This window comes from Bufo gargarizans, chromosome 3 (assembly GCF_014858855.1).
Source record: "Bufo gargarizans isolate SCDJY-AF-19 chromosome 3, ASM1485885v1, whole genome shotgun sequence".
NCBI lineage: Eukaryota > Metazoa > Chordata > Amphibia > Anura > Bufonidae > Bufo > Bufo gargarizans.
Window position 1 is genome coordinate 89,569,461 of NC_058082.1, and position 20,824 is coordinate 89,590,284.

Here is a 20,824-nt window from a genome sequence, read left to right on the forward strand (position 1 = left end):
GGACCGCGGCATAGAAGGGGTTAATCCGCCGGCATCGCTGTAAACAGCAATGCCGGCGGATACAGCCGGACCACTGCAGTGATAGGGCGCGCACTGCTCCGATGCCCGCCCGATCATCCCGCCGTACATGTACGGCGTTCTGCGTTAAGGAGTTAATAAGTCTGTAATTATGTGAGCTCGCCGTACATGTACGGCGTTCTGCGTTAAGGAGTTAATAAGTCTGTAATTATGTGAGCTCTAACAAAACAACAAGTTGATCATACCTGATCTAACAAATATCTTCCAAAATAGTTAATTGTTTGGTCAATTTTTTGAGGGGGGGGGGGGGGGGGGGCGGCTGATGACGGGTTAGCCCCCCCTGCAAATAACTGTTAATATCTTTACTTCTGTGTGAAGTAGATCTAACCTGATCTAACAAAGATCTAACCAACTGCATATGTTTTGTTCAAAAGTGTTGATATGGGGGGGCCTAACACGGCTGAGGTCTCAAATGGGTAGCTAGATAATATAAGGTAATACTAGGGAGGGCCAGTCCTCCATTGGAAACAGGTGCTATTAGAATCTGTTGGGAGAACCTATGGCGTTTATAATTCCAAACAAAATTAGTAAAATCTGACTCTATAGAACTAAGGACCGCGGCAGCCACCCTCACTGGAAGCGTCTCAAACAAGTATAGGAATTTAGGGGGAGTATAAATGTTTATCACCACAATGCGGCCGAGGAGTGAGATTGGGAGAGGTTTCCGACAGTAATGGTGGGAAATTAGCTTTGTAGAGGGAGGAGTAGTTAGCAGTAAAATGTATTCCCAGATATTCAATGGAGTACACCTGGTATATTTAAACCAGTTTTGAAGAAGATGAAGCCTGTCGGGAGAGATATTAACGCCTCGGTCTTAGTAGTGTCGAGTTTATAGACAGATAGCCTACTGTAAAGGTCTAAAACCGCGTGAAGGTTGGGAAGGGAGAATTTTTTTTTTGTTAAAGTAACACGTCATCTGTAAAGAGAGAAATGGAAATTGATTGCTCTCTAATTGGGAAACCCTGGATGTCTGAGCTAGTACGTATTAGGGCAGCCAGAGGTTCAATACTAAGCTCGTACAGTAAGGCGGAATTCCCCTGACGTGTCCCATTATAGATCGAAAGAGGGGGTGTGTGGTAACCTAGGAATAGAGGCCCCTCAAGGCAGCTACAAAGGGGCCCTTAAAGCCAAAGTGATGCAGGGTACAGAACATAAACGCCCAGTTTAGGCGGTCAAAGGCCTTTTCTGCACCAAGTCTGAGCAGAAGGGCCTCCACTCCTCCCTTATCCGCCAAGTCTATCAAGTCAGTGACCTTTCTAGTGTTATCTCCGACCTGTCTGAAACAAACAAAGCCGACCAGGTCTTTGTAGATTAGGTGATGGAGCCAGAAATTCAACAGTTTCGCTAGCAGCTTTGTAAATATCTTCAAGTCTGAATTTAATAAGCTAATGGGGCGATAGCTCGAGCAATCTGTAGGATCTTTACAGGGTTTGGGGATAACAGTTATGTAGGAACGCAGCATGGAGTCAGGAATTTTGTGACCTATTAGGAATCCGTTAAGCAACGTAACCAATGAGGGATTAGTAATTCCCCAAAATATTTTAAAATTGGCGTATGAAAGCCCGTCAGGGCCAGAGAGATTTACCGCTAGGTAGCCGTGTCAGATTTTCACGGACCATTGGTAGCAGGGGATCTGGAAATATAATTTTCTATTATATTGTCTAGTGTTGAGCGAAGTGCGCTTCAGAGGCTTCATCCGAAGTAGCGTCGTTCAAAACTTTGTAATAATACTGTACAGAGATTCGTCTCCGTACAGTATTAGAATGTATGGGCTCCGATGAGCCAAAGTTAGTTATCCACAAAGTCGCGTGTAACTTCATTGAATAACTTCGGTAGTTGGTGGAAAACCACTTTAAAAATCAACTACCAAAATTATTCAACGAAGTCATGCGCGACTTAACGAATAACTAACTTCGGCTCATTGGAGCCCATACATTCTAAGGACTCATTCATGCACATGACCGTGTGCTGCCCGCATCCATTCACTTCAATGGGTCCAAAATCCGGGAGATGCGGAACGGAAGCACTACGGAGTGCCTCCGCACCGCAAAAAAGTAGTGGTGCACGGACCCATTTGAGTTGTCCGGCCGCCGCACGGATGCTGCCGTGCATTGGGGGCCGCATGCACGGAACGGCCAGAACACGGTCGTGTGCGTGAGCCCTAATACTGTACGGAGGCAAGTTTCCGCACCGTATTATTCTGAAGTTTTGAATGAAGTGATTTCGGACGAAGCTCACTTCACTCAACACTATAGAAGTGTCCATAGAAGACACATGAAGGGCAAAAACGGACGAACCGCTGACCATGGGATGTCAGCTCGGACACGAGAAAGAGGCCTGTGTTTATGGGGGCACTCTGTCTGACACCACCATAACCTTCCAGAGACTTCTCTCTAACCCCACAAGCTTCATATACCCACCCTGAATGTCCTATTCCTGTGGAGAGGGCGCCCCATACACATAGGAATGGCCCTCCATGCCCCACCACACACAGACAAACGTCCTGAGGTAAAAACCCGCCCTACTCTAATCTCCTAGCACCAACGTGCGCCTGTTTACACGTCGCCATCCGGTCTTACAACGCCCGGGGTGACAGTGTTTGCCCTGAGACAGGTGAACGTATAAACCCGCAGCCCTGACGAGATAAGCCCAGTGCGCCACAGCTTCCCCGGCTCCCGCCGCTCACTGCTCTCCCGACAGCCCTTGAGGCGACCAACGTACTTTGCGAAAGGGTTGCTGGGAAACGTAGTCCCTTCCAGTCTGTGTCGCCCTGCTCTGCCGCGAGGCTGCACTACGTTTCCCGTCGTCCTCTGCGCCCTCACTGCTGGACTAGCTTTGTTTGCAGAGGGCTTGGCAGGAGTGAAGCGCAAGCAGCCGGGTATTTAATATTTGTTTGAGTCGTTGGCACCCGGGTGACTGCTGCAGCGCTGGACGTGCAGGTAATGGCCGAAGGAGAAACCGTGCGACTTTTTCTTGTTTCATGGCTCTGGACGCGCGTTTCTGACTTTGTCGCTGAAGTTTTAGCTTGTTGCTGCGCTGCAGAGTTGTAGTGATGTTGCTATGTAGCGCTGTGTGCCAGCTGGGATACATGCAGTACATACAAATGTCTCATGTAGGATGTGTCGCCCAATTGTCGCAGCTGTGGGACATATTAGTAAAACTGTCTCGTGAATCACGGGTGATGGGTTATAGTTACAAAAATCTGTGCTGCCTCTTCATTTCTGACAAATGTCCCAATGTTTCCTGAGTGGGATGCACATAGTACCAGCTTATGGCAATGTCAGCGGGGTCCTCCAGGAGGGGACCCCCTGTGTGATGTCCGCGTGGGCTCTACTAGGACATATGGACTATGGTTGTCCCCAGTGGACGTGCCCTTTAAACCGGCTTATGTGTCACAATGTTGTCAATGATAACTTCTGATGTGTGGCGTTGGGAATCCTTAAAGGGGTTGTTCAGAATTAGAAAAACACTGCCTTATTACAAAAAAAAACCAGCCCCACCGCTGTCCATAGGTTGTGTCTGGTATTGCAGCTCAGCTCCATAGAAGTGAGTGGGGATGAGCTGTAATACCACATACAACCTGCGGACGGGTGTGGTGCTGTTCTTGGAAGAAAACGGCCATCTTTCACTAGTCCTGGACAACCCCTTTAAAAAAATGTCTTGGCTGGGGCTAAAAATAGTTCTTAGTCCCACCCGTGTAAACCGTATATTTATCATGGTAGTAAATCCCCCCCGAGGCCAGCGCACCTCGCTTCACTGCGCATGTGCCAGGTGCCATTCTCAATCAAGCCAAAAGGGGAACTGGCCTGTGACTCTTCCATGCAGTGGCTCCACCCCCTTGACTCCTGACGTGCATTAGAATACTGCATGAAGTTGCCCAGACTATAGAAGGACATCACTGTGACGCCCGCACATACCAGGGGCCTAAGTCCCGATGACCGGATCCTATTCTGGGTGCAGGATTCTCACCTGATTACCATGGGGGAACTTCTGAAATGGTCTCCACTTCTGGGGGTCCCTGAACACCCCCGCTTGATTGGCACAGTGTGGATGCCGTTCTACTGCTCCATTCACCTGTATGGGACTGACGTAGACCGTGTTCCATCACACCCATAGAAGTCAATGGAGTGGGTGGCTGACACGTCCCCACGGGACACCTATCTATGTAGGGAATACTTCTTGTGCGGTAGCCCCTTGAGCAATATTTCCTAAACCCAAGAAAGTGCCAGTTTGGTTGGTTCAATAAATGTGTCAAATTTGGAACTGAAATATATATCTGTAAACTGAATTTAAAAATTGTGGCCCAGATTTAATAATGCGCCAAAAATCTGCCAAAAAAAGTGGCACAATATAGCGCCACTCTTTTTTTGACATGCTTGATAAGGGAGTGGGGCCTAAGGTTGTGCCACGGTTATGGCATGAATTCTGTCTCGGAGTCAGCCAACCAATAGCTGGTATAGAGCAGTATGTTAAAGGGCATCTGTCAGCAGTTTTGTACCTATGACACTGGCTGACCTGTTACATGTGCGCTTGGCAGCTGAAGACATCTGTGTTGGTGCCATGTTCATATGTGTCCTAATTACTGAGAAAAAGGATGTTCTAATTTATGCAAACGAGCTTCTCGGAGCAACGAGGGCGTTACCATTACACCTATAGGCTCTTCCTTCTCTGCAACTGCTGCGCCCTCTGCGTTTTGACTGGGCCAGGCACTGTAAACATGATCACACCACGTCCTGTCAATCATAGTGCAGAGGGGGCGGCAGTTGCAGAGAGAGCAGAGCCTCTAGGAGTAATGGTAACGCCCCCGTTGCTCCTAGAGGCTCATTTGCATATAATAAAACATAATTTTTCTCAGCAATGCGGGCACATATGAACATGGGGCCAACACTGATGTCTTCACCTGCCAAGTGCACATGTACCAGGTCAGCCAGTGTCATAGGTACAAAACTGATGACAGATGTCCTTTAAAGGGGAATTTGTCACCACATTGATTCCATCTTCTCAGTGTGAAGTAGTGGCAGAGATGCGGATTTCAGCTCTATGTTTGTGTATATGTATGTGTAATATACAGTACAGACCAAAAGTTTGGACACACCTTCTCATTCAAAGAGTTTTTTTTATTTTCATGACTATGAAAATTGTAGATTCACACTGAAGGCATCAAAACTATGAATTAACACATGTGGAATTATATACATAACAAAGTGTGAAACAACTGAAAATATGTCATATTCTAGGTTCTTCAAAGTAGCCACCTTTTGCTTTGATTACTGCTTTGCACACTCTTGGCATTCTCTTGATGAGCTTCAAGAGGTAGTCACCTGAAATGGTTTTCACTTCACAGGTGTGCCCTGTCAGGTTTAATAAGTGGGATTTCTTGCCTTATAAATGGGGTTGGGACCATCAGTTGCGTTGTGGAGAAGTCAGGTGGATACACAGCTGATAGTCCTACTGAATAGACTGTTAGAATTTGTATTATGGCAAGAAAAAAGCAGCTAAGTAGAGAAAAACGAGTGTCCATCATTACTTTAAGAAATGAAGGTCAGTCAGTCCAAAAAATTGGGAAAACTTTGAAAGTGTCCCCAAGTGCAGTCACAAAAACCATCAAGCGCTACAAAGAAACTGGCTCACATGCGGACCGCCCCAGGAAAGGAAGACCAAGAGTCACCTCTGCTGCGGAGGATAAGTTCATCCGAGTCACCAGCCTCAGAAATCGCAGGTTAACAGCAGCTCAGATTAGAGACCAGGTCAATGCCACACAGAGTTCTAGCAGCAGACACATCTCTAGAACAACTGTTAAGAGGAGACTGTGTGAATCAGGCCTTCATGGTAGAATATCTGCTAGGAAACCACTGCTAAGGACAGGCAACAAGCAGAAGAGACTTGTTTGGGCTAAAGAACACAAGGAATGGACATTAGACCAGTGGAAATCTGTGCTTTGGTCTGATGAGTCCAAATTTGAGGAGATCTTTGGTTCCAACCACCGTGTCTTTGTGCGACGCAGAAAATGTGAACGGATGGACTCTACATGCCTGGTTCTTACCGTGAAGCATGGAGGAGGAGGTGTGAATGGTGTGGGGGTGCTTTGCTGGTGACACTGTTGGGGATTTATTCAAAATTGAAGGCATACTGAACCAGCATGGCTACCACAGCATTCTTGCAGCGGCATGCTATTCATTCCGGTTTGCGTTTAGTTGGACCATCATTTACTTTTCAACAGGACAATGACCCCAAACACACCTCCAGGCTGTGTAAGGGGCTATTTGACCATGAAGGAGAGTGATGGGGTGCTGCGCCAGATGACCTGGCCTCCACAGTCACCGGACCTGAACCCAATCGAGATGGTTTGGGGTGAGCTGGACCGCAGAGTGAAGGCAAAAGGGCCAACAAGTGCTAAGCATCTCTGGGAACTCCTTCAAGACTGTTGGAAGACCATTTCGGGTGACTACCTCTTGAAGCTCATCAAGAGAATGCCAAGAGTGTGCAAAGCAGTAATCAAAGCAAAAGGTGGCTACTTTGAAGAACCTAGAATATGACATATTTTCAGTTGTTTCACACTTTTTGTTATGTATATAATTCCACATGTGTTAATTCATAGTTTTGATGCCTTCAGTGCGAATCTACAATTTTCATGGTCATGAAAATAAAGAAAACTCTTTGAATGAGAAGGTGTGTCCAAACTTCTGGTCTGTACTGTGTGTGTGTGTGTATATATATATATATATATATATATATATATATATATATATATATATATACACACACACACACTTGGGGTATACTTGTGAAATATACAGTTCATTATTTGTAACACTTGCACTGTGCTGTGTGTTAGTGAGGGGACCCCCTCGCCCCCCCTCCTGCCGCTGATTGACAGCTTTGTCCATGTGCACAGTAACAGAAATTTTTCTACCAGAATTTTTATTTATTTTTTTGCCTATAAATGTCTTCTACTACTCAGCAATGTAACATGTCTTCTTTATTCCAGTGATCTACCCCATCAGCATGGAATTAACCCCGCAGTTCCTGTAGAGCTCTGCTAACCAGAAAAATATGCCAGAAATGATTTCCTCACCAGATTTCAGCAGTGAAACTGATTTCATGGCACAGTACATGTCCAACATTGCACGTGCCGGCGTCATCGTGAACTCTGCTTTCCCGAACCTGGAATTGGGTGGAGATGGGCAGACGCCGAGGCCTCCTAGCGCCCTTTCCGGAACGCGGATTCCCACGCCTTTCTCCGGCAGCAGCAGCCTGTTAAGTGAGGACTCTTTTGAACACCAAAATGCGGTTCATAAACCCCCGCACCATAAGCTGGACCATGCAGGGCAGATGTCGGCACATAAGGACCCTGACTGGGAAGGGAGCAGAAGTCGGCCGCACAGCAGGCCGCTTTTCAGAGAGGAGGACGTTTTAAGAGAAGAACTAAATGATCCACTATTTAAAAAACTCGAACAGGTAACTCAGATGTGGATTTACCATTGGTTTGGTGATTCCTATTACACGCTGCTAGCTTCTTAGAGTGTAACTGCCATTTCACTACCAAAAATGAAATTTCTAACATATGTGATTCATGAAGCTTTTATTTTTCAGTTACTTTTACCTTTCTGATGTCTGTATTCGGCCCTATTCCTCTCTGCCTCTATTTCAGCATCTTCCTAAGATGGCCTCTGCTGCCCTTCCTGTGCTGATCTTTGCCCTGTCCTTGAGGCCATCCTGTATTTTCCCTCACTTCCCATAACCCCTTGCTCTTCTTACATGAACTAGCAGGACTAATCAGAATGCAGATAACCTCCCCCACTTCCCCAGTGTAGTGTGTATCCTCTCACATACAGCTAACCAGAGACGGACAAGACCAATCAGAATGCAGATAACCTCCCCCGAGCAGTGTGTATCCTCTCACATACAGCTAACCAGAGACAGACAAGACCAATAAGAATGCAGATACCCTCTCCCACTACCCCAGAGCAGTGTGTATCCTCTCACATACAGCTAACCAGAGACAGACAAGACCAATAAGAATGCAGATACCCTCTCCCACTACCCCAGAGCAGTGTGTATCCTCTCACATATGGCTAACCAGAGACAGACAAGACCAATAAGAATGCAGATACCCTCTCCCACTACCCCAGAGCAGTGTGTATCCTCTCACATACAGCTAACCAGAGACAGACAAGACCAATAAGAATGCAGATACCCTCTCCCACTACCCCAGAGCAGTGTGTATCCTCTCACATATGACTAACTAGAGACAGACAAGACCAATCAGGCTGGGTTCACACAGGCGTTGCGGGTAAAGATGTGTGTGTGTGTGTTGCGGGAAAATGCACAATTTTTTCCCCCATGAGTGCAAAGCGTTTTAATGCGTTTTGCACACGCATGAGAAAAATCGGCATGTTTGGTACCCAGACCCGAACCCGGACTTCTTCACGTTTGGGTTACGTGTTCTGTAAATTTCATTATTTTCCCTTATAACATGGTTATAAGGGAAAATTATTGCATTCCTAATACAGAATACAAAGTAAAATGTCCATTGAGGGGTTAAAAATATTTAACAAATTTAACTCACCCCATCCACTTGGTCGCGTGGATCTCCTCTTCTTTCTTCAGGACCTTGCAAAAGAACCTTTGATGATGTCACTGCGCTCATTACATGATCCATAACATGGTGATGGACCATGTGATGAGAGCAGTGATGTCACCAAAGGTCCTTTTCCTCCCAGGTCATCAAAGAAGAAGAAAGATGAGAAGCTGGCTGCGCGAACAAGTGGATAAGGTGAGTTTAATTTTTATTTAATTTTTATTATTTTTTTAACCTCTCCATCCCTATTTTACTAAGCATTCTGTATTAAGAATGCTATTATTTTCCCTTATAACCATGTTATAAGGGAAAATAATACAGATCGGGTCCCCATCCCGATCGTCTCCTAGCAACCATGCGTGAAAATCGCACCGCACTCGCACTTGCTTGCGGATGCTTGCGCTTTTCACGCAGCTCCATTCACTTCTATGGGGCCTGCATTGCGTGAAAAATGCACAATATAGAGCATGCTGCGATTTCTACGCAACGCACAAGTGATGGGTGAAAATCACCGCTCATGTGCACAGCCCCATAGAAATGAATAGGTCCGGATTCAGTGCAGGTGCAATGCGTTTACCTCACGCATTGCACCCGCCCGGAAAACTCGCCTGTGTGAAAGGGGCCTCAGAATGCAGATACCCTCCCCCACTACCCCAGAGCAGTGTGTATCCTCTCACATGCAGCTAACCAGAGACAAGCCCAGCAGTTACATGAAATCAGATAAGCACTTGTTATAGCCTCTTAATATTTATATTAAAAGGTTTTTTTTTAGGAACCATTTTGGGGTATATATTGTGTATTAAATGACTTTTTTTATTATTTTATTTTTAGGGGGAATGATAAAAAAAAAAGCAATTTTTACATTATTTAGTGGAATTTTTTTTCGCCGTTCACTGTGTGGTAAAAATTAGGGCTGCAGCTAACTATTATTTAAATAATCGATTAGCTGTCGATAAATTAATCGGGAAAAAACACCAAAACTACTAAGCAAAGAGGTTTATATGATTTTACTTGAAAAATTATGTTCAAAGGCCATATTAAAACAAATTGTGGATGGCACTGTTATGGGGAGGGGGATCTGTGGGTGGCACTGTTATGGGGAGGGGGATCTGTGGGTGGCACTGTTATGGGGAGGGGGATCTGTGGGTGACACATAGCATAAGATGCTATATAGTGTCATCCACAGATCCCCCTCCCCATAAGTCCGAATGCATCTATACCAGTGTGTTACTGTATTGCGGCGGCAGCAGGAAGCGCACGGCGTCATAGCAACCAATGACGCCGTGCTTTCCTGCTCTCAGCAGGAATCCAGCCCGTGGTCCCACGGAGCGCTCACAGCCGTGAAACACGGCCGTGTGTATTCGGCCTAACTGTGCACAGATCCCCCTCCTCATAACAGTGCACAAGTCCCCCTCCCCAATGACGGTGCCGTGCACAAGTCCCCCTCCCCAATGACGGCGCCGTGCACAGGTCCCCCTCCCCAATGACGGCGCCGTGCACAGGTCCCCCCTCACAGCAGACTATTCCGGCAGTAACTTTTACTCAGCTTCAGCGCATCTTTATTACCTTACAATGAAGCTCAGGTAACAGGCAGAGCTGACGGCGGCGTAACGTCACTTACTCACGTGACGTACCTGCTCCGCCCACTTTATGAATGAAGGAGGCGGAGCAGGCGCGTCATGTGAGTAAGTGACGTTACGCCGCCGTCCGCTCTGCCTGTTACTGGAGCTTCATTGTAAGGTAAAATAAAGATGCAGTGATTTTAAAGTAAACCGCCCGCATAGCAACAAATCGTCGATTATTCAATAACTGGATTCGTCGACAGCAAATCCAGTTATCGAATATTATCGATAAAGTCAATTAATTGTTGCAGCCCTAATGATTTTACTTGAAAAATTATGTTCAAAGGCCATATTAAAACAAATTGTGGATGGCACTGTTATGGGGAGATGGATCTGTGGATGGCACTATACAGGGAGTGCAGAATTATTAGGCAAGTTGTATTTTTGAGGATTAATTTTATTATTGAACAACAACCATGTTCTCAATGAACCCAAAAAACTCATTAATATCAAAGCTGAATATTTTTGGAAGTAGTTTTTAGTTTGTTTTTAGTTTTAGCTATTTTAGGGGGATATCTGTGTGTGCAGGTGACTATTACTGTGCATAATTATTAGGCAACTTAACAAAAAACAAATATATACCCATTTCAATTATTTATTTTTACCAGTGAAACCAATATAACATCTCAACATTCACAAATATAAATTTCTGACATTCAAAAACAAATCAGTGACCAATATAGCCACCTTTCTTTGCAAGTACACTCAAAAGCCTGCCATCCATGGATTCTGTCAGTGTTTTGATCTGTTCACCATCTCCTTGTAAATCTCACATTTGATGATGGACCACAGGTTCTCAATGGGGTTCAGATCAGGTGAACAAGGAGGCCATGTCATTAGATTTTCTTCTTTTATACCCTTTCTTGCCAGCCACGCTGTGGAGTACTTGGACGCGTGTGATGGAGCATTGTCCTGCATGAAAATCATGTTTTTCTTGAAGGATGCAGACTTCTTCCTGTACCACTGCTTGAAGAAGGTGTCTTCCAGAAACTGGCAGTAGGATTGGGAGTTGAGCTTGACTCCATCCTCAACCCGAAAAGGCCCCACAAGCTAATCTTTGATGATACCAGCCCAAACCAGTACTCCACCTCCACCTTGCTGGCGTCTGAGTCGGACTGGAGCTCTCTGCCCTTTACCAATCCAGCCACGGGCCCATCCATCTGGCCCATCAAGACTCACTCATCAGTCCATAAAACCTTAGAAAAATCAGTCTTGAGATATTTCTTGGCCCAGTCTTGACGTTTCAGCTTGTGTGTCTTGTTCAGTGGTGGTCGTCTTTCAGCCTTTCTTACCTTGGCCATGTCTCTGAGTATTGCACACCTTGTGCTTTTGGGCACTCCAGTGATGTTGCAGCTCTGAAATATGGCCAAACTGGTGGCAAGTGGCATCTTGGCAGCTGCACGCTTGACTTTTCTCAGTTCATGGGCAGTTATTTTGCGCCTTGGTTTTTCCACACGCTTCTTGCGACCCTGTTGACTATTTTGAATGAAACGCTTGATTGTTCGATGATCACGCTTCAGAAGCTTTGCAATTTTAAGAGTGCTGCATCCCTCTGCAAGATATCTCACTATTTTTTACTTTTCTGAGCCTGTCAAGTCCTTCTTTTGACCCATTTTGCCAAAGGAAAGGAAGTTGCCTAATAATTATGCACACCTGATATAGGGTGTTGATGTCATTAGACCACACCCCTTCTCATTACAGAGATGCACATCACCTAATATGCTTAATTGGTAGTAGGCTTTCGAGCCTATACAGCTTGGAGTAAGACAACATGCATAAAGAGGATGATGTGGTCAAAATACTCATTTGCCTAATAATTCTGCACGTAGTGTATAGCATCTCTGTGTCATCCACAGTGTCATTCTGGTCTTGTATGAAAGCCTGGAATGTCAGCTTTCAAACAAGACCATGTTGCATGTTTCTAGCTGCTACCATTCAGGAGATAGCAGCATGTAAAGCAGCCCTCCCCCTCCATTTCTTTTGCCCGAGCCCAGACACTCAGGGCTGTGCTCTCCCACGGTACTCGGGGCTGTGCTCCGCCTCTCCCCCTCCCAGTGCTCTCCCCCGGTACTCGGGGCTGTGCTCCCCCTCTCCTCCTCCCAGTGCTCTCCCCCGGTACTCGGGGCTGTGCTCCCCCTCTCCTTTTCCCAGTGCTCTCCCCCGGTACTCGGGGCTGTGCTCCCCCTCCCAGTGCTCTCCCCGTCTGTTGTTTGTATGATAGAGGAGATGGCCTGCACATGACAATGCTGTGAGAAGAGGCTGCTCAATGGGAAAGTGACACGCATTTCTGGGTGTTATTATGAGGTGAAACTGAAAAAGATTAAAGAGGACCTTTCACTAGTTTAAAAACTAAAAACTAACTATATCAGTGGGCAGAGCGGCGCCCAGGGGTCCCCCTGCACTTACTAGTATGTCTGGGCGCCGCTCCGTTCGCCCGTTATAGGCTCCGGTGTCTGCAGCTCCCTCTGTTGTACTGGGCAGAGTTTTTGTATTAGGGTTGTCCCTTGCTGCAGCGCTGGCCAATCGCAGCGCACAGCTCATAGCCTGGGACTCCCAGGAGCGGCGCCCAGACATACTAGTAAGTGCAGGGGGACCCCTGGGCGCCGCTCTGCCCACTGATATAGTTAGTTTTTAGTTTTTAAACTAGTGAAAGGTCCTCTTTAAATTATAAAGCACAAAAGCACTTATACAGCAGGGTGTACTATACCATTAGGGTATAAAAAAATATATATATGAAACGTCAGTTACACTTTAAAGGGTTTGCCCAGGACTACAAAAAAAGGTCTGCATTTCTTTTTCATAATGGCTCCACATTTGTTTATGAGCTGACCTGAATTGCTCAGCAGTACACAGCACATGGACAAGGAAGGCGCAATTTCTGGAAGAAAAGCGGAACCTTTTTCTTTTCCCCTACTTTTAGACCAAGCCTTCTACTTAGCAAGTCATAACTCTTAAGTCTGTTCTTTGTCTAGTCGTGTAAAATAAAGACGTATGTGTTCAGGCGGTCATGCGTGGGGGAACTTCTTGACGGATTGCGTCATGTTAATTGTTTTATTCTTCTTCCGTGCATTTATTAAGATGCTGTTGGCGCCTTGAGAGCTGTTTCTGGCACTAAACTTCTTATTATGTTGACCGTTTCCCAGGTTGATGGTCTTCGTTTTTTGGGGCAACTCCAAACCTAAAATGGAAGTTTAGGCCCTTGACGATCAGAACAGTTATCTGAAACCAGCATTCCCAGGAATAATTGGTCGTCCTGTGTAACCTTGCCACGGATCACCAGATGAAGGAGCCAACGCTTGTTCCTTGGGTGATGGCGTCTTTCTGGTGGCACGTTAAATCATTGTTTGCCGGCAGCAGATCAAACAGCCGCTCGTTTCCATACCGAGGTGGTGATTGCTGCATGTAAATGCAGCTAGGGGTACGGCCACGCCTTCAGTTTTTTTATGCAATTTTGGAAGCCAAAACCAGGAATGGATTCAAAAAAGAGGAGGTCATATCTGTCCTTAATACTTCTCCTTTTATGATCCACTCCTGATTTTGGCTTCCAAAACTGCATAAAAAAACCTGAATGCGTGGCAGCACTGTATGGTTTGTTTTCAATAATTGCCTGGTCAGTCTGCTCATGTACAAGGGTCTTTAGTTGGAGAGGTTCCCCGATAAGCTATTCAGATGGTGACGCAGTACTTGGATACCCCAGTGATCGGTTGTAAACTGTGAGAACCTGGGAGCACATGTTGTCTTCAAAATGGATAGGACATGTTCTATCTTTTTTGCAGAACCGCGGAGCAGACATACAGATGCGGACAGCAAACAGTGTCCCTTCTGCATCTTTTGCGGCCCCATTGAAATTAATGGGTCCACATCCGAACCTAAAAGAATGCAGATCAGATGCAGACCGAACATCTGGGGCTACAGTGATCTTGGCTGTGACACCTGTTGCGCTGTGTAGCACTGTAGTCGTTGGACTGAATGGGGTCATTGGATTGATTGGGGTTACTATGTGACTCGCAAGTTGGCGTGACCCCAGAATTACAAAGTCCATCAGTGTAGGATTTTTTTATTTTTTATTTTTTTGCGATACTGGGGTTACGGTCATGACAACTAGTGAGTTATCCTGCGACACAACATTCAGTTCAGAGGCTGCACTGCGACACAGCAATCCTTGGTCATGCGATGGTGTCGCTGGCATGATCGCCTTGTTTCTCCTGCCTAGGAAGATAAAAGGTTTGTGAAAGCACAACAGAAAGAACAAGCAATCCTCATTCAAGGTCAGGACATGATGCAGATGTAAATTTTTGCATCTCTTCCTAAAGGTCCCTTTACTCGGGCCAAATTTGCAGGCAATTGTCAAGAAGGAAGCGTTCTGCCCCGAGAATCGCCTGCTCATCAGTGAAGGAGACTGCTGTTCAACTGTAACTGTATTTTTTTTTTTTTATTATTATTTTTTTTTCAGATCTGTTTATTAAAGGTTTTTAACATACAAAGACACACTAAATACAAAAAGTACAAAACGGTGGAAGAACCACCTTCCCAACATAAACCCCGTATAGCCGTCCTTCCCTCCCCACCCCCCTCCGTGCAGTCCCCGACATCCCAGCTATCCCCAGGCAATGTTCAACTGTTTTTAATTTGTAGGAAATGTTATTAAAGGGAACCTGTCATCAGCTTTATGCTGATCTCACTGAGGGCATCATAAAGTAGTGACAGAAATGCTGATGTCAGCGGTGTGTCACTCATGAGCTAAAAGTAAGTGGGTGCTGAGAACCAGCATCATAATCATTGCAGCCCAGGCCTGGAAAAGAGTCAAATCTACTTGAGAAGAGTCCTGGTTATTCCTAATCTCCTGCTCTCCCCGTCCATCTGCTGATGATTGGCAGTTCTCTCCTAGAGAGAAAGGGAGACAACTAGGTAGAAGACTGTCAGTCATCAGCAGGAGAGCAGGACTTCAGGAATAACCAGGACTCTTCTCAGGTGGCCGTGACTCTTTTCCAGGCCCAGTCTGCAATGATTGTGATGTTGGTTCTCGGCAACCACTTACTTTTTTAACTTATAAATTATAAATGACAGCCTGCTGAAATCGACTCGCCTGTCTCTACGTTATGCTTCCATTATTATGGGCAGCATAAAGTTGATGACGGGTTCCCTTTAAAAGTATTTTTGTCATTTACTTATAAAGAGTTTTTCAGTCCCCTGATATTTATGACCTATCTTCTGAATAGAACATTAATATTCGATTGGTCAGAGTCTGCACCCCCACCAATCAGCTGTTCCCTGCAGCCACTGGTGACAGCTAGCACTATGAATGGAACAGGAAACGCAGCTCCGTTCAAAGTGTAGTGGTCACACTGGGTTACTGCACCTCTGCTCCCACTGAAATTAATGGGACGGCCACTACACTTTGAACAGAGCTTATGTCTGGTAAGAGAAGGATCAGGCTGATAGATTTCAACATGCCCAATCCTTTGTTTTCAAGGGGGATAAGCAGTTCCCAGAGGTGGTTGTCAGCAGTTCATTCCTCTCTTCCCACTCAGGACACATGCATACTCGCCTGGGGCAGAGCATGCACTTGTATGGGGGGCGGGTGGCTGAACTAGTTGTAAGGCCACTTACAGACACTGGATTTCTTTCCATTGCACAGTACATGTAGATGAGTCTTTCGGTGTATTGTCCAGCTACTTGTGTAAGTAAACTGTGACACTTGTTTTCGGTCTGTCCTTCTATTCAGCAGTCTGGATTGTGCAATGCGTTGATAAACCCGACATTCATAGTGTATTGTGTATTTGCTTTGTAGCTTAAAGAAATACAACAGCAGAAACAAGAGCAGTTAAAGCAGCAGCAGATGGAGCAGCTCCATAAGCTCATGGAGGAGCAGAAAATGCTGCTGAACCTGGTATCGCGGCAGCCATCATACTCCGGTATGTATCCGCCCTGTATTCTGTGTATGAAAGTGCTCCCGTTCAGTATTTCCCACACATTCTTCCCCTAAGGCCTTTTAATGCCAGTGTTGAAGGGTGTTATCCCATGATTAATGTAAAATCAGACATCATACAGTACATGACCATATCTTTCTTACAAAGCTAGAACCAGCCCTGTACCTCACATGGATCCAGAGATCTCCCCATCCACTGCTCCCATTGTTCTGCTAGATTTATCTCAAGCTGGAAGATCAGGGGGTGTGTCCTCTCAACTGGAGGCAGTTGAAGGATGGAACTGAGCATGTGCGTCCAACTCAGTGAGGTGGACAGAGAAATTGGAAAAAGAGCAATTAGCAGGTGGTGTTTATACCAATGGAATTCAGTGAATAACTCTAGTGTCTACGCTAATTGCATTCATGTACACAAATATTCAGATCCAGGTGCTCGTTTGAAAGCTGTGGAATAATTTTTCTTGGGACAAACTCATAACATTTCTGGCTGAAATGGGCTGGGGGGGGGGGGGGGGGGGGTGTGTACATGCAGAGCCATGCACCTCTATGGATGCCCTATTATAGCTTCATACATAACAGAGCTGTACCATGGCCTTGTGAGGAGGACCCAGCACATTCAGGCATCAGAGGGAAAGCCCATTGATTTTTAATGGGCATTGTGTAGTGCTCCACTTGCCCTGTGATTTTTACTATGTTGGTCACAATTATTGTTTTTATAGTAAGGAAACCCAACTCCTTTTTTATGGTCTGGTTTTGTAATGAGTTTTCCTATGCAGAGCTGCAGTGTAAAGCATGGGGAGAGGCAGAGCAACTGCTGTACACTCTGATGGTGCAGGAGGATTACAGATTACGTCAGACTCCCTCTAGACAGTGCTGCAAGGCTTCAGTAGCAAATACGTTTTAGACCTCATACATTCCAGGATAGGCCATTAATATCTGTTCAACTGTTCTGCGGCAGCTCTGGTGCTGGAATGTCGCTTGTTACTGCAGCCCCGCTCCTATTGAAGTGAATGGGAGCCTTGCTGCAGTATCCAGCTCTACCACCGCACACATTGCATGACTTCCAGCGCCGGAGCTACTGCAGAAAAACTGATCAGCAGGGGGTGCGAGGTTTCAGAGCCCTGCATATAAGATATTGATGGCCTATCCTGAGGTCATCTATATAAAAGGACCTGAAACCCATATATTGGAGACTTGTTATAATAGATTGGCCATGATCTCCAACAAACTACTGTCAACACACTCTGGTAACTGGCAGATATAAAGCATGTTGGGAGTTGTACTCTTGCAACAGCTGGAAAGCCACAGGTTGGGGAATCACTTTGCTAAGGGCTTATTTAGATGAGAGTAGTAAAACTCTATGGTTGCCCTATAATGATTTTCCATCCATGTGGAATGAGTATGGTCTCTGACTGCGTTCCGTTTTCACGTCTGTTAGAAAAATACGACTTTTTTATTTAATTTTTTATCACAGGCTCATTGACTTGAATGGGGCAAGAGTTGGAACAAAGTAGCACATGCTGCGATTTTTCTCTGCCTGGTCCAATAGTCAATGCGGAAAATCAGACATGTGAATAGGCCCATTGGCTTCAGTTTGTCAGTGCTCAGTCCGTGCGCTGTCTGTTCTACACTCTGTAAGTTCGATATTGATGTCAATGTCTGATTGGTGGGGGTCTGCCTCCCGGCACCCCTGCCACTCAGCTGTTTGTAGAGACCGCTGCTCTTGGGTCAATGCCCTGACCTCCTCCTAGGTCATTGACGGGACGTTCTTTGGTCACATAACCTATTTGTAACTGGCTCCCTCCCGCTAAAGTGACTGCACCTTTGGCTGCAGTACCAGGGACACCCACTATACAAAGTACGGCGCTGTGCTTGGTTTGCTGTGAAGAGGCCACAGTGATCAACGGAGCCGCCATGGCCTCTTCAAACTGCTGATCAACAGGGGTGCCAGGAGTTAGACTCTGCCAATAAGTTATTTATCCTGAGGATGATGGGCCATCAATACAGAAAACCCCTGTAAGTCAAGGAATGTCTATCTGATTACATTGCCCTTCACCCTGTGTCAGTATTATATTTCCCATTGTGCAATGTGATGACATGCACATTGTGCAGTAAAGCCTGCTAGAAATGACTAGTATGCCTGAGGCTGACGGGCTAAGCTCCTAGCAGGGTACGACGTCTGTGTAGATTAGCCGGATAAACAAGAGAGACCACAACTCTACACGTCTCTCTATGGTAACACATGTATAGCAGTAATATATATATATATATATATATATATACACACACACAGTATAAAGGAAAGTATTGAAAAAACTGTGGGTTCAGCTAAAAGGACGCTAGTGAAGTTATGGCAAAGGTTTTAGAGGCAGAGTGCCCAAACTGCAACCCTACAACCCACTTATTTATCGCAAAGTGCCAACACAGCAATTTACCCTGAATACTACAGTCCAATATAGTATATCTTCCATGTACTTTATCATTTAGCCATGACAGCCTGCCTACATTCAGTGAGCTGTCCATAGTGCGCCCTGCACTGATGAATGGCAGGAAAGGTCTAAGTCGTATTGGTACACCATATACTTTTTTTCCAGGGTGTGGGTGCCCACAGAGAGGGCTCTGAGTGCCGCCTCTGGTACCCGTGCCATAAGTTCGCAGTGCTAGTGTGTTCAAGGACTGGAACATGACTGATGATTTAAAAAAATTATAATAATTGTGCAACCATGAAAGCACATAAGCCTACATGCTCCCCCTTGCCTGTGCTGTATTGTGCCCTTTATATTTTTTTACACTGTTAGGCCTTTTGCACGCGGCCGTGTTCCGCAGCCGAGAGCGGTCCATGGTAACACGGCCTGGATTCCTGTTGAGAGCAGAAGCGCATGGCGTCATTGGTTGCTATGACGCCGTGTGCTTCATGCCACCGCTGCACTATAGTAATACACTCGTATAGTGTATTACTGTAGCGCAGTGGCGGCATGAAGCGTCATAGCAACCAATGACGCCGTGCGCTCCTGCTCTCAACAGGAATCCAGGCCGTGTTACCATAGACCGCTCTCGGCTGCGGAACACGGCCGCGTGCATAAGGCCTAACAGTGTAAAAAAATATAAAGGGCACAATACAGCACAGGCAAGGGGGAGCATGGGAGCATGAAATGCTGCGATGCTCATATCGGAGGCCCTGGCTGGGTGAAAATGTGGGTATGTACAGGTTCAGCTCTGAACCTGGACAACCCCTTTAATGCATATAAATGTCTTTTGGAGAAGGGGGTTTGTGCTAGCAAGAGACAACCCCTTCTAATTACCCTACTATCTACAGTGATACATGAGTAGTAAGGCAGATGAGGAGTGCAGATCACTATTTTAAAATTCCTTTTCCCGTTCTCCCACTATGAGTGCTCAAAGCTGCATTGAAATACATTGTCAGGACTGCTGTTCATGCACACAGGAGTCCCCACCATTATGTTAGAACAGCACAGCGGTCTGGACTGTGTTTCAGTGCAGCTTTGAGCGCTGACAGTGGGGGAACTGGGATAAGCACTACTCATGTATTACTGTAGATAATAGTCCAAAGTCATGACAGATTCCCTTTAATATCAGCAACATAAAACATTATCCTTCATTAGATGTTGGCTGGTCATTTTTAAATATCTCAGGTTGCAAGTTGTTGCTACAGAATGACTCAAGTCTTACTTTATTACAGAACAGGAGCAGCAGAACCTCCTATCGGGACATCTCAGTAGCTCTTTGTCCCAAAAACATCTTTCACACCTTATGTCCTCTGTCAGTGGGAACATCCCCAGAGACTCCCCATACATGAAGCAAGAACTGCTCACCAAGGACAGAAGTCCATCCCGACCCCCTTCCGTATCTGTTCGGGAGCTTAGTCCTGAAAAATCCAAAACGCTAGAGGAGCTATTAAACGAGGAGGACACTGAAGATTATTCGGGTAAGTAATATTAGTCCAACTCTGTGCTTGACAATCAATATCTTGGGGGGGGGGTTACATGTATTTGTTTATATAATGTAAAATATTACCATAGGGGATGAGTATGAAACAGAAGATTCTTCACACAGAGAAGATTCCTCCAGGGTAACGCCAGAACCACTTACTAAGAACAATGCAGAGGACAGGTGAGCGTTTGACTCCCCCAGGAGGGTGTAAAGCTGAGATAATTATTAGTGCGGTGTATCTGTCATTCATAATTGCTAGGGTCCCACCTATCTGCACATATGGTGCTGGGCACAAGGTGGGGGTCAAAGCTCAATCCTAACACATCTCAGCAACAAAGCTGTCAAAGCTCTTTCTCAGGAGGACGTCATGAAGCTGTGATTAATATGACCTGTCCTGAAGCACACCTGTAATCCGAGACTGTATGTGCTTATGAAATGGCCACCTTCCAGTCTGAGGTTTAGCATGATTAGTTATAATTGGCAGAACCCCTGCCACCTGTCGCTATATATATATATTTTTTTTTTTTATTGGCAATGTTCCAACATGGAGTATGATGGTGGACTGTGGAGGAAACAGAACCATTTATCTGTTGTCTTCTTGAAAAACTAAGGCTTCATGCACACGACCGTTGTGTGTATCCGTGGCCGTTGTGCCGTTTTCCGTTG

At 45.7% G+C, this 20,824-nt stretch overlaps 1 protein-coding gene across 1 annotated transcript in view; it reads left to right on the forward strand.

Annotated features, from left to right (window-relative positions):
* The first annotated feature begins 2,911 nt into the window (after positions 1–2,911).
* Positions 2,912–20,824, forward strand: part of CENPJ (centromere protein J) — a 66,262-nt gene continuing 48,349 nt past the window's right edge. The window contains exons 1-5 of the mRNA XM_044287859.1: positions 2,912–3,017; positions 7,067–7,536; positions 16,073–16,196; positions 19,908–20,153; positions 20,248–20,338. Of these exons, the coding sequence (XP_044143794.1) occupies positions 7,132–7,536; positions 16,073–16,196; positions 19,908–20,153; positions 20,248–20,338 (866 nt within the window). The 5' untranslated portion in view covers positions 2,912–3,017; positions 7,067–7,131. The remainder of the gene's footprint in view (positions 3,018–7,066; positions 7,537–16,072; positions 16,197–19,907; positions 20,154–20,247; positions 20,339–20,824) is intronic.